This window comes from Solea solea, chromosome 16, assembly GCF_958295425.1.
Source record: "Solea solea chromosome 16, fSolSol10.1, whole genome shotgun sequence".
In the NCBI taxonomy this organism is placed as follows: Eukaryota; Metazoa; Chordata; class Actinopteri; order Pleuronectiformes; family Soleidae; genus Solea; species Solea solea.
In genome coordinates, this window is record NC_081149.1 from 15039774 (window position 1) to 15053760 (window position 13987).

The 13987-nt window shown below is 41.3% G+C and overlaps 1 protein-coding gene across 3 annotated transcripts in view; it reads left to right on the plus strand.

The window, feature by feature from the left end:
* The first annotated feature begins 174 nt into the window (after positions 1–174).
* The window catches only part of prkar1b (protein kinase, cAMP-dependent, regulatory, type I, beta), a 54963-nt gene continuing 41150 nt past the window's right edge, over positions 175–13987 (plus strand). The window contains exons 1-3 of one of the 3 annotated variants that reach the window (XM_058654164.1): positions 175–276; positions 2192–2379; positions 12749–12919. In XM_058654164.1, the coding sequence (XP_058510147.1) occupies positions 2206–2379; positions 12749–12919 (345 nt within the window). In that variant the 5' untranslated portion in view covers positions 175–276; positions 2192–2205. Of the gene's footprint in view, positions 345–2191; positions 2380–10071; positions 10493–12748; positions 12920–13987 lie in introns of those variants that run through there. The other 2 variants (XM_058654165.1, XM_058654166.1) reach the window with 2 other exon arrangements.

Genomic DNA, 13987 nt, shown 5'->3' on the forward strand with positions numbered 1-13987 from the left:
CACAATGAAATTACGACTAGTCAAAATGACGTCACACGTGTATGTAATGCTAATCCCAGAGAGTCAAACTTTTAAAGATTAAATGTTAAATAGGCTTGCCATAGTCGCGGGCTCGTTACGCGCTGCGGTTCGGGAAGATGACAGATTGACGTCATCGGTACTGACGCAGAGCGAGCCGTGGTAGCGCAGCATCAGCGGCAGCAGCATCAGCAGCATCAGCAGCGGCAGCACCAGCAGTAGCAGCAGCAGCAGCAGCAGCATCCCAGCTAATAAACGGTACCTATCCTCTCTCCCACCGAGGTGTTACCTCACTGAGCATCCTCCGAAACAAAAAAAAAAGAACGGTAGGAGCACAGCGACCGCACCGTGTCATTATGAACTCTACATGGCGGTTTAACACCGTAACAGCGTCTTATTGCGTAGTTCAGTCGCAGTAATTCCACTTCGTTGCTGTCAGGTTGTCATTGTATAAGGTTAGCAAAGCTAGCTGGATTAGCTCTGCGCTGAATGCACAGGTTATACTCATTAGCCCCAACAGTTTACTTTACATGGTGTATAAACGTTATATATATGTGGGTGTATATGTACATTTAAACCTACTTTACTGCTGCAGCCGCCACATGTCACAACCTAAAAGTGATAACCGTTATAGTGATGTTTTATTATGCAGTAGTAACCATTACCACCGCGATTTCCTATTGAGGAAGTGACACAGGTTAGTAGTTATCACAGTTAGCTGCAACCTGCTCTGCTTCCTGGCTCGTGTGCCATTATAAGCTACTGCTTTGTTATTCGATTGTACATCACTGATACTGTATAATCCCAGCTGTTACACATTTAGTTGCCTCCAAATATCACATTGTTGTAATTATGGAAGGCAAAAGGTGTACAGGTAGATCATTAGGGTAATATTATGGTGATGAATATTTATGCCACAGCTCACTTTTTTTCTCCTGCCCTCATGTGCAGACATGAGTTAAAACTGTGTTTTCCATTGTGGATGATTTGATTTATTTTCTAGATATGATATGATTCTGGAAAGATTATGTTTATTATGGAACAATTTGATGCATTTCAGGTGTTCATTTTTTGATAAAAAGATCAAAACAAGCCAATTTATTACTGCTAAGCTTCAAATTCTGCTAATTTACAGAAGACCAGAGCATCCTATGCATTTGTTTTTGCATTTGAATGACACATGGATATTTACAGCATTATATTAGACTAAAGGTTGTTGTGTTTACCTGGCACAGTTAGACAAAGAATGTGAGGTGTAATGCATGAACAAACATTTTCAGGGTTGTGAATATAATGCAAAGATGCCTAACTTTGGCAGTTGTGAGGAAAACCAACAGATAGAGCCTCTTCTTAGTCCAATACTGAAATCTATGAACTTTGCAAAGCCCATCTGACACTGAGAACAAAATGGACAGTACAGTTTCACCTAAGGCACAATTAGAGCTGAAGAGATTGCAAATGTAGAGAGAAAAATTTTACTATTGGACTAAGTTCAGTGAGGATTTGACGCAACATAATATCAAAAATAACAGAGCATTTCAGAGACATCCATTTGTCCCATTTCATCTTGTCATAAATGTTTCTGCCAAATCATTTGGCTTTGAGAAGTTTTGAGGTAAGATGACGGTAACAAAAAGATTACATGTGAGCACAGCGAGTCTTGCAAGAGGTTTCTCACCTGCAAAGTCTCATAAGAGTCTAAAGATGCAGCGAGGAAGTAGAAGCATAGCAGCGTCATTAAATCGATTCATAACTTTAAAAGTGGACCGTCTAACTATTTGCAGTGCGTTCAGATGGAAACAGCGGTTGATTTTTTGTATATTTTATACTTTATAAGGGTTTACTGAGTGGTACGGCTTAATTGTAACACATTGCCTACTATGATGGCCTACTATTGATATGAATTGTAAGAAAAAAGATCACAGTTGGCAGCAAATCCTTGTTGACCAATATTTTTTAATGCAGAGTGGACACTTTGCCCGAACCTAACAACAGGGTGTAAAATATATAGTTACCTCATTCCCACAAACCATTATCATAGGGAATGCACTCACTGTTTTGTCACTCATCTGTTTTCTGCTACGTTTCCTGCTGCTATGTTCTTAACTCCATCTCTGTTTGGCTTTCCCTCCCCTCCTCTCATGGTCCACCCTGTTCTCCCCCATTGCCACAGAGATAAAAGATAAGATGGCCACCTCCTCCTCCACTCTGGAAGAAGATGAGAGTTTGAAGAGCTGTGAAATTTTTGTGCAGAAGCACAACATCCAGCAGATCCTCAAAGAGTGCATCGTGAACCTCTGCATCGCGAAGCCTGATCGTCCTATGAAGTTCCTGCGGGAGCATTTTGAAAAGCTGGAGAAGGTAGGTGATAACAGAGTTCTGTGTTTGGATGACTTTGGTCTCCGAGTTTGAATTTCTTTCTGTGGCTCTGTGCAGTCCACCTTTTTATCTGGTGAGCTTGAAATTGTTAGTTGCGTTATACTTTAAAACCTGCATATGATTTATCATAAATGTGGTCTTTAGAGGTGATTTAAATGTGCTTAAAATTGCTGTCTTTTTCTGTCTATGATCATTGATCAAGCACTATTTCTTTTTAGTTTTGTTTGCTCAAATAGTGTTTGTGATGCAACCAAAGGGTTAGTATATATACATATACAGTGTGTTAGAATAAACATGTCTCATCTCTTTACATCAACGTTACCAAGTTTGACAATTACTTTGGAGACGTACCATAGTTTAAAGAACAATTATTTTGAACATACAGTGTTGACATGGTTTTTCATGAGATGTTTATTCAACTGTATGATCATTTGGAGGCTTGGGTTTGTGTGGCTGTTGAACCACTTTGCATTACTAAGACAGGTGGTCCTTTTATATTTTTGACCCCAGTGATTCTTGTGTTTATTAATTCACGGTCCCAAAATTCTAATGTACCTTCACTAGCATCACTTTAGAGTAGTTTACATGAAAACTGAACTTCATGACTTTATTTATTGCAGGACTCTTATGGTCTACATACGTTACATATATATGCCTAAAGGGCAGTTGAGTTCAAGTTGTCTCATGATTGAACCCACAAGGATGTTCCTTTTCTAGTCTTTGATCAAGCTGAGTTACAGATGGGGTTTGCTCATGAGTGGATCACAAGGTTTATTTGGTTTAACAATGAGCTCTACTCTTCCAAAGGTAGATGAGGTGGAGCTGAAGGCTGTCGTTAGTCTGAGGAGAATTTAAGCCTGTAGATAAAAACTCACCAACAAGAGATGTGTTTGTGAAGATACCACAGATATACAAGGATCAAGTTCATCATTCTGATGCCTTGAGGAGGGACTCCAACCTTGCTGCAGTGCAGTGTGTGTATGTGTGATAGCATGTGAGAGTCAACTGATTTCATCTGTTTTTAGAATGACAAGTGATCTTTTCTACAGTCTTTGTACATTATATTTAATCATTGATTTATTAAAGCTGCTGGCCATTTAATTATCACATTCTTGTTTGCAATAGTCATTTGTACCTGCGATAGAAGAACAAAGTTAGGTTGTGTCTGTTTGTGTGTGTGTGTGTGTGTGCCCTGCATGTGATTTTATTGTGTATGTTTGCTGTCAGTTGTCCTCACAGAGTTCTGTCGTCAATAAAACCAAGCATTAAAATTGAACACAGCATTTATAGTAGAGCTGTAGTGTGGACTGTGATGCTGCATAGTCAGAGAGGCAGCATGAATAATAATGGATGTGATAAAGCTCAGCAAAAGGCAACACAGTAGCGAGTTGGAAGCAATCCATGCTGTAGTAGAATTCACATTCAAAATCATTCAAAATCTTTGTTGAGAAAGGGATATAAAAAGTTAATTTATATTTGATTATTTATCACATAATGATTTGTGACCCGGTCGGAATGTTCTCCCCTCCAGAGAACCTGGTTTCTCCAGGTTCTCTGGTTTCCTCCCACAGTCCAAAAACATGCAGATTGGGGAATTAGACAAATTGGACACTCTAAATTGACCCGTAGGTGTGAGTGTGAGAGTGGATGGTTGTTTGTCTCTATATATGGCCCTGTGATGGACTGGCGACCTGTCCAGGGTGTACCTATCGCCCTTTGTCAGTTGAGATTGGCACAGCACCCCCCTCGACCCACGTGGAGGATTAAGTGCAAGATTGATGGATGGATGGATATATATATACACAGTAGTTTGTATAGATTAATGGTAACGCTAAGTATTGTGTCTCAAAATCTTTTATATTTTATAATCCAAAAGGTTTTTCATCATATGTCAAGGTCTATCTTTTGTTATATGCTCTTAATAGTCTTTATTGCCTATATTCCTTTGCGTCGAGGCTAAAGGCAGATGTTAGATTGCATTTTGGATTTAAAAAAAAAGTAAAGACGATGAACTGTAGAAAAAAATCTGTGTGCGTAAAATGGAAATACTATGGAATTGTCGTTTATCTCTGGAACTATTTGATGAGCCATCATTCAGTGATGCTATTGTAAATATTGTACAGTTTTGCGAGGTATCATGTAACATTCACTTTTAGTTGCCTTCTGATTCTCATGGCATTTATTTTGTAATTGATCACACAACTTGAGTAGGACCCGACTTGACAGCCTTGCTTCTACCATGTGGAACAGTGCACTTCAGCTCAGTTGCGAATTCTATACACCCTGATCTGGCCTGTGTTTCCACCACAAGGTGTGTGGGCCGGCGTGACACAGTGCAGCCCACCAATACATTCTGTAAAGAAGAAGAATGTAGCACAGTCGACAAATGGTAATAATGGAGAGCATCCAGCATTTTGTGTACTTTCTACTTGCCATGTAGCTGTTTATCAGAAGCAGACACGTTTTGTTTTAGAGAAGCCTGCAGGCTGCACAGAAACAACACAGCTGTTGTTTTTTTTCACCCTGTTGCCACATTGAAGTGATGATTGTCTATCAACCAATCAACAGACTGCATTATGTCTAGCTCCGCCCCTTTAGGATCTGGATCACTGTACTTGGTTGCTCCAAAACTGTCAGTGGCTGCGTAGTACCAACTTCAGGCGTCTTGTACCGCCGCTCTGTCATGCCCCCTCGTGCGCCAGGCGACGCACGAGGGGGCGTGACAGAGCGGCGGCGGGATTAGAACGGGTTGGCTTGGTTGAGACAGGGCTAGAATGTAGCATCTCAAGCTCCATTCACTCCATCCACTGTAGTGCGTATTCCTCACACCATTTGCAGTAAGTGGCTGTGTGTAAGCTGCTGTAACCTGCTCAGTCTTGCTGCTTGTGCTGCAGCCGCTATACTACATGCGCTACGCTATCATCACCGCTGAGGCTTACATATAGTATTTAATCATACTTATTTGCTCGTGTGCACACACTTGTGGGCTCTGATTATGGGGTGCTCTCAGGGAGGTGGTAATGTTTTTGTTGTCACTACTCAAGCGTCTGCTGCAGCAAACATTGTCATTAGAAAAACAATAATCTCACTGCTTTCGTGATCACAAAGCTGCGCGTAACATTTCTGTTTACATGACCAGCGACGTGAGTTTGATTATCCAGAGGAAATGAGGTGTATAAGTTGTTTTGCTTCGACAAACAAAATGTGCAAAAGCCAAGAGGACGGCCCCTGTCCCAGTAATGTTTTCATAATACATTTTTAGAATTGTTTGACTAGTCTGCGGTGCAGGAAGGACATTCATTTCGGTGTAATGCTTTTAATAAATTATGCCTCGCGTGCCTCTGACTCACACCATGTCATCCTGCAAGTACAACATAAATGCATGCACAAAATTACACTTTTCATAGTGTGTCGTTATTGCTAAATGTGTTTCTGTCAGATGTAAAATCCAGAATCATATGCATCTAACATGCATTTTGGAAGTGGTCTTGAACAAAATACCGTTGCATGGTGGTATAAAATTCTCCAGGCCTGTAGTCTCTTTTGGCTCGTAGTTGCTCAGCATTATTCTGGTCAAGCTGCCCAGACTGTGTTTGTATTTTGAAGTCCACGGGCCATGTATGTTTTTGTAGTGTCCCAGTTATTTCAGGAGCTCAGAGTGCGCCTTTATTCCTGCACATGGAGCAATTTATTTCAACCATGTCCGTTTAATCTGGATTTAGGACTGCATATCTTTTTTTCACAAATTGATCTTGTTATTCTCCAAGGTTAAATGTGAATGATATACTGTAGTGCCCCCGCCTCCGAGCTCCTAGTGCTAATGTAGGGATTTTGCATGTATGTTACCCTTAATCCTACACACTGGACCTTTATCACTGTTCTGTTCTAAGTCTGTCTTCATAATCTTTAATGGACTTCACGCTCCAGGTTTGTTTGTGTTTCTCTCCCTCTTTCTCTCACTCTCTTTTCGTCAGCACTGCTCACCCACTAGGATCGGGTATCTAGGCAACAATATTGTTGAGGATTGTTAGACTGAAGTATTTTCTGTTCATTTAATCCCTGCATTCACAAAGTTTATTCTTTCCGAGTCAGTCTGACGAGTTGGTTTTAATGACATTGTGAAGCGCAAAATAGCAGGTATCTCACTCCTTACTCAGTTCTGTGTTTTATTCCAAAGATGTTGGATGGATAGCATTGGAATTGTAAAAGAATCAGTTTCAAAGAACGTATTGTTTTTATCACTTTTCCATTAAAGTAAAAAACATTAAATAAAGCTGTACCAACATGACATTCTCTCAGTTTATAAAGTGGGCAGCATCGTCACAAGTATCAGCTTTAGCTGACTGTCTGGCCCCAATTCTGAAAAATTTGACCCAAAAATTAGACCTAATTCCCGGATTCATTTAGTTGTGCTAGCTTATTACAGGAAAACCTACAACGTATGAGCTTGAGTCTAACGGCTGTGTTTGAGTGAGGAATGTCTTCTGTAATATTAAATCAAGACTTAGCAACTGTTTCAAATGTGCTGTGATCTTTGGCATTCGGTTCCACATTAATTTCAGCTAACAGTTTACGGTTCATTCCTCATTTTGTTTGTACTGCGTCCCCGGGGGCTGATCCTCACTTGCCATGAACAGCTGTGGAAAGTTTTCATTTGCTGAGGTTTTGAAATGACTGAATCGTTTCATGGTCAAATCTGTGGTGGATTTTCCTGATAAAAATAATTCTTAAGCTTTTTTAATATTCCCAGCAGAATTCCTAATAACTAAATTAGTGTAGTCAGGGTAGATTTGTCAGCAGAAAATATAAAAGAAGCACATTTATCTGCCTGGCTTGAGCAGTGGTGCTTAAATGAAAAAAGGATTTTAGGATTTTGTGCTGTGCATGGTTATGTGTATATTTTATTTGTCTATGGGTGTGATTGTGTGTTTTTTTCACAGTAATCCTGTGTTCTTTACATTCACAGGGCTCTCTCGTGTGTCTCTCCTATATTTTTACAACATCACCTTTCGCCCTCTTGTCCCTCCTGTTTTCATCCCTCTTTTTTCCACAGCGCTCATATTCGTGTAAAGCTGTATTCCTTTTTTTTTTTTTCTCTTCACACCCATGTTTCCATACTCCTGATTATTTCACTTCCTGTTTCCCGTCAACTCACATTTTTATGTTCCGTATGTTCTGTACATCTCTCCTTGTCGGTAATGAAAGTGAAGAAAACATTCGCTTATCCAATCACTGGCTACCATTTGCATTTAGATAAAATTTGAATTGAGACTTAATTCTTTAAACACTAAAGTTTTATGTTTATTTGCATCCTATGGTCTTCTGATTCTCCTGACGACTAAGTTATCGATCAAAGGGTAAATGTATTACTATTGTCAATGACCCATATTACAATAAGATTGATTTTCATAACAGCAGCAGAGTAACTGCGCATTGGGTCAATCGTTCATATAGGAAAAACAAACGTAAGCCCTGCTGCATCAACACTGTTCGTGGAAGACCCTGTCATTTTGCATTACGAGAGACTTCCTCACTCACTCATCTCTCTATCAGTCAATCAGCCTCTCTCTCCCCCTCCCCTGTAAGATGAGAAGCCTTTCTGTGCTGCTAGCCATTCAACTGTCACCAGGACCTATCATAACAAATCCTCCAGTTCCCTCAAAGGCTTCTGATTGACAATTTATTAGGAGGGCTTGATTGTTTGTTGAGTCTGCTGAGAGCATTTGGAAGAGATTTTGGTGTAGCTTTCTTTATTTTGTCCCAGTTTCCCTCTTGCCATGCTCTGACTAATAAGATCAATCTGTGTGTGTGTTAGTGTGCCAGCAGTTTAGCATCACAAATGGTTTGTCCAATGTTCTGTGGCACGAGTATAATTAGGATTTTCAGCATCTGTGTGCTCACTCATCACCAGCATGCTGGGAGCAGGGTTTTCTGTCAAATCAGCCTGGGGTGCATGCAGTGACCCGGGCCTAAAACTCCTCCTGTCTGCCCCCTTTTTGGGCCCCTACAGGTGAATTGGACCCAGAGCTCCTGTCTACATGGTGGTCCTTCTTTTGTGCTCTCTCATCTGTCCATTATATCCCTCCTTATTTCTCTAGCAGGTACATTTGAGGTGGTTACACACACACGAATGAACATACCCAGTGAATGTCATGTGGATTGCAAGATAAATTTAAACAATCCAATGTGAAGCAACCATAATGAGAGTGAACATTGTTCCGTCACCAGCAGGTCCATTGTGGTCCCGTAATGGTGTGGAACAAAGTGATGAGTAGGCTGTTAGTTCTTCTGGTGTATCTGCACTCTATGCATCATTACCTATGTGTGTGTGTGTGTGCATTAAGGCTACCCGAGGTAACCACTTGGATGTTTCTCTTAACTTAATCTTAATTTCCACACTGCGAGACGACTGATCATTTCTGAAGGGCAGAATGTAATGTTGTTGGACTGAATAACATTAGTTAGTCACCGCTATCAGGGTGACATGAGTGGATGTGTCATATCTGCTCGGTGCAACTTTGTTGAGGGACAAAACAAAACAGGAGCGACCAATTCTAATATGACTCATCCGCCTTAAATGAGATGGAACATTAACAGAATTAACAGTGGTCTAATAAAAGTGATTTTACGCGGAGCGAGTATTCACAGGATTTAGTGCATGCCATGTTTTGTTTGAGTCTTTAGTTCTTGATGTAATCTCTTACGCACAGTTTCTGTGTCTGTAATGGAAAGGCCATGTTTTACGGAGCATCTGTGCCCTGCTTACACCCATGTCCTCGCTTCTCCTCTGCTGTTCTTTCTCTCTGGCACCTAGCCCCCAATGATGACGCAGGGACAGCAGAGGAGAGGATGGAGAGAGAGCCTCTGACATAGTCAACAGAAGTGATTCTAAAACACAAGAAGTATTATGTAGTAGAATAGCTGCAAACATGGACTAAACGGGGACATTTGCTTTGCTACTTTAGTTCGTGGAAATCTAAAATTGAATTCCTGCAAAATACTGTGTGCAGAAACAGAAAAAAAGGCTCTTCTGCTGATAGCAACATATTTTAGCCATCCCCATCTTACTTTGAACCAATAAAGGCACCTCTCTGGAAATAATTTACATACATTCATACTGTACATGTTGTCTGTATACTCATGTTGGGAACACAACTGCGTGTTGTCCTCACTCGATGGCTGACCCTATGACCCAAGAGTAAAAGCATGTGGGCAGTGGGACTGAGACACTGCATGGTACAGAACAGTGTCTGGTACAAACAGGGAGTGTGTGAGACAATGATTTATTCCTGTGCGAATGTTTGGAACCACTCGCCGGTGCAGAACATGCAGATATGCCATTTGGTCAGAACAGAAGTCTAGTATTGACGCATGAGACGTTTTCCCTTGTGTGAAGTAAATCACTGTGTGTGTGTTAGTCAGAGTCAGAGCGACAGAGAGACAATTTGTCAACAGATGTCAGAAGTGGTGTGTGTGTGTGCAAATGTATGTGTGCGAGCTTCGCACTCAGACTCCACCAACTATACAGGAGGTGCACAGTACCCAGTTGTCATAGTGACAGGGGAGGGTGAGGAGACCGCTCGTTGCGCCACCTGATTGTGAGTGTGTGTGTGAGAGAGAGAGAGAGAGAGAGAGAGAGAGAGAGAGAGAGAGAGAGAGGTGTTAGAAAGCAGAGACAGGGAGTTGCGCAGGAGAGATGGAGGGACAGGCTTTTTGCTGTGATCAGTGTTTTCATCAGTAGCCTTGTTGTTAAGCCGCTGTGTCGTGGTGATTGCAGATATTTTACCGATCGTGCTCTTGCACTCTCTCTCTCTCGCTCTTGAATTCTCTGCTTACTCGCACACATACATGCAAATCTCAGTGTTGCGTACACACGCACGCACGCACACAGCTGCATGCTGTGTGTTGCTATCAGTGTGCTAGGCTGGCAAGATGCTGATGCTGCTGCTGCTGCTGCTGCTGCGGTGTGGCATGTGTGTCAGATGTGTATGAGGTTGGGATGCATGTGTGTTAATGCTCATGCACACTTTGACACACTCACACTCTGACTTGATGCCCGCCTGGTGCCTCTGACCAGGGGCCCCTCCATGCCATGGTAAATACCTCAATACCTAACAAACTTAGCATGTAGTTAGCCCCTGAAGCTAACCAATGTTTTGTTGCAGGGTGACAGTGTTCCTGTTAGTTTGTGAGTCCGACGTGTAGCCTGTGAGGAAAGAAAGACATAATGTTTACATTTGTGAGTGGAAGGGTTTTTGTTGTCTCTCGAGGATGCAGTGTGTTTACTGAATGCAGAGTTTGCCACCTAGATTAAGCTGGAGCTCTCTCCCCTGCAATCTGCCTATGCATTCGTTTGTAGGATTACGTGTGTGTGTGTGTGTGTGTGTGTGCTGTTCCGTGCTCTGCCTGCCTTCTTCTCCTCTTGGCTGTGTTCCCTGCAGAAGCAGTGACTCTGCGTAAGCAAGACGTGAGCGTATATGTGACATGAGTATGTCCGCTTACTTCTGTGTGTTGTGTGTATGATCTGTGTCCTCACACTTTTAAGAAAGACAGTGAACAACATAGCATCACAGTTACCTGAGGATGTAATGAGGAGAGAGACACAGAGGGGGGTGGGGACAATAACAGAGAGAGAAAGTTCATGAGGGAGAGAAAGGAGTGAGTGAAAGTGCAGGCTGACAACTGGCTGATGCTTTGTATATTACTGTCTTATTCCATTATTCTCAGTATGTTGTGAAACAGATGTTTCAGGGAGGATTTGTTTACTGGGTTGTGAGGTCTGGATTTGACATTTCTGTCCTTTTTTCGGGTAATAAGTCAATTTACCGCATGTCCCCACCTGTCTCGCTCTGGGTTTCAGTGTTCCTGTGATCTTTTTGACCTCTGTGTCAGAGGTTGTTTCTCTTTCTCCAGCTTCAGTGTTTGTCGTGCCTGTCTGCTCAAGACACTCAGTAATCACTCAGCTGCTCAAGGGTTCCCCTTTTCCATCCTCCGTTCTCCAGCCTCTTCTTGTATGTTTTTATGCTAAAAATGGTGGAAATGGGATATACCACCCCCCTCCCCCCAAAACAGAATATAGAGGATATGCAGAGGATATCCAAAAGTACTGCTTTAGCTCTTTGTGGCCAATATGTGCGTCAGTATGAGCAAGCAATACTATTACATGGGTGCTGTCCTTGTAAGGGCTGGGTCAGAGCTGCTTCTCATTTCCACGTGCATGTGCAAGCCAGCAGTTCTGTTCATAGTTAAACAAAGGTCCACATCAGTCTTAATTCCACCCACTTCCACTCAATCTTTTTTTTGGAAGTTTTGGAGATTGATTTGGAAGTCCTTGTATTCTTTGAGTGCCAGAATATGTGAGTATTGGCAGACTTTCTTTGTTGACCAAAACAATAGTGTGACCCGTGTGACCCGGCCATTTAATCAATACTCTTTGAATCAGTTCACAAAAGAATATGTTTTAGTTATATCAGTGTATTTACATTTTAGTTTTAAGTAATTGATCAATATTCTCTTGACAATACAGTGAATTTGAATATCATTCAATAGTTTGTGTTCTTATCAGTCCAAGAAGAGTCTGCTCCATGTGCTCTCTTTGTTTATTTCTGTCTCTATGGTGTTGCTATACTGCATTGGGAGAGTGCCACTTCTGGCCGTATGCGGTCAAAAATAAACCGAAATGTTCCAAAGAGACATTTGCATAGTAGATTAATACAACAGGCAACAGTATGGCTTTTTCGACGTGCTGAAATATTTGCTGAAAATGTGTTTTAGATATTGTCAGTGCATCAAAATGTGTTGTGAGGGAGACAAATACTGTTGCTGGCAACGGGGGAAAAACACGGGCCGAGGATATGCAACCATTATTATTAGTTGTACACATTTACTGCGCTGTAGTTACTGGCTGTTTGATTACCATTGTCTCACATATTAATGAGCTAACAGTGTTCAGCAGTTAAACCACAGTTAAACCTTTGATGTCTTCATTACTTTCTGTTTTTGCTTATGTGAGAGGAGGAGAGTACCTGCTTAAACCTTCTTTGTGGTTCTGGTTAGGTTAAGATTTGACTCAATATCACTGCAGACACTCACGACAAAGTCACGTCCACTGTATCTGCGGTTTTACTCCGTTGTATTATCTGATCTGATGAAGAACTCATGCGACGTGTAATATTAGAAGTGGTTTTGAAGAGGTCTGTCAGCCGTTCTTCATGTGACTAACGGATGCTTTCTGATCTTGCTCTTGCCTGAAGCTTCAATCGCAGTTGCATACTTTCACGCATTCAGATTTTGTTCGAATGTGAGGTAAAAGTGTCCCTCTCTCCAATCGTTTCTCTTGTATTTTTTACAGGAAGAATGCAAGCAAATCATGGCACGCCAGAAATCTAACAGCCAGTCAGATTCACACGATGATGAGGTTTCTCCCCCACCACCCAACCCGGTCGTCAAGGCCCGACGCCGCAGAGGAGGGGTCAGTGCCGAAGTGTACACCGAAGAGGACGCCGTCAGCTACGTGCGCAAGGTCAGCCTTGGAAGAGTCATGCATAAGCAAACATCTGTGCTGAGATAGACTCAAGCACACATTCAGAACATGCACATGCTCGAGTTTTTCCATATGGATATTGTCTTTATAAAACAGATTAAGTCATTTGTTTATTTGTTGGCACATTTGAACAATTATAGGAATATATACAACACAAATGTTAGAAGAAAAACTCTAGTTGTCTGTTGTCGATTTATTAGACACATTTGAAATAGAGCTGAAACAATTAATCGATTATTAATCGATTACTAAATTAATCAACAACTATTTTGATTACCTATTAATCGGTTCAAAGCTTTTTTCATGATTAAAACAAGATTTCCAATTGTTTAAGCTTCTTAAATGTGAGTATTTTCTTAATTTCTTTGCTCTGGTTAACAAAGAAATCATTAAAAGTTAATCATTTTGGTTTGTGGACAAAACAAGACATTTGAGAACAGCATTATTTCCAGGTTTGACGAACACCGATCAACATATTTAAGGTTTTCTGATGTTGATGATTTTATGGACTAAACGATTCATCGAGAAAATAATTGACAGATGAATCTGTTATGGAAATAATCGCAATTTGAAAGCATGCACATAAACACATTAATTGGAACAATGTAACAGCGGCACGAGAGATAATCTGTGTTAAATTATGACAGCCGTCAATGAACACTCCAGTTAATTTAATAATTGCATGGAAATGTGTGTGTGTGTGTGTGAGTCAGCAGCAGAACTGACTGTGACAGACACCCAGCCATGTTTTTGCAGATCGCTGACTTATTTAACACTGGAAAGATGGGCTGTTTTCATTCAAAACCGCTTCTATTTGGCCACAACTGAGCTGAATGACCCACTTCAGAGTCTTCTATCAGTACAACATGCAGCTGCACTTGTCTCTGTGACTCATTCTAACGTAGTGTTTCCACAAGGGGAATGTAGCCGGAAAAATTGGGGCTCTTTGATCCATCCCCTTGCAACCTGCCATGAACCAGGTTCATTCCAAAATTTAATGGAACCTTAGTGTAGCGTGCTGCTCTGCCAGAAGGTGTAACTCTCCCT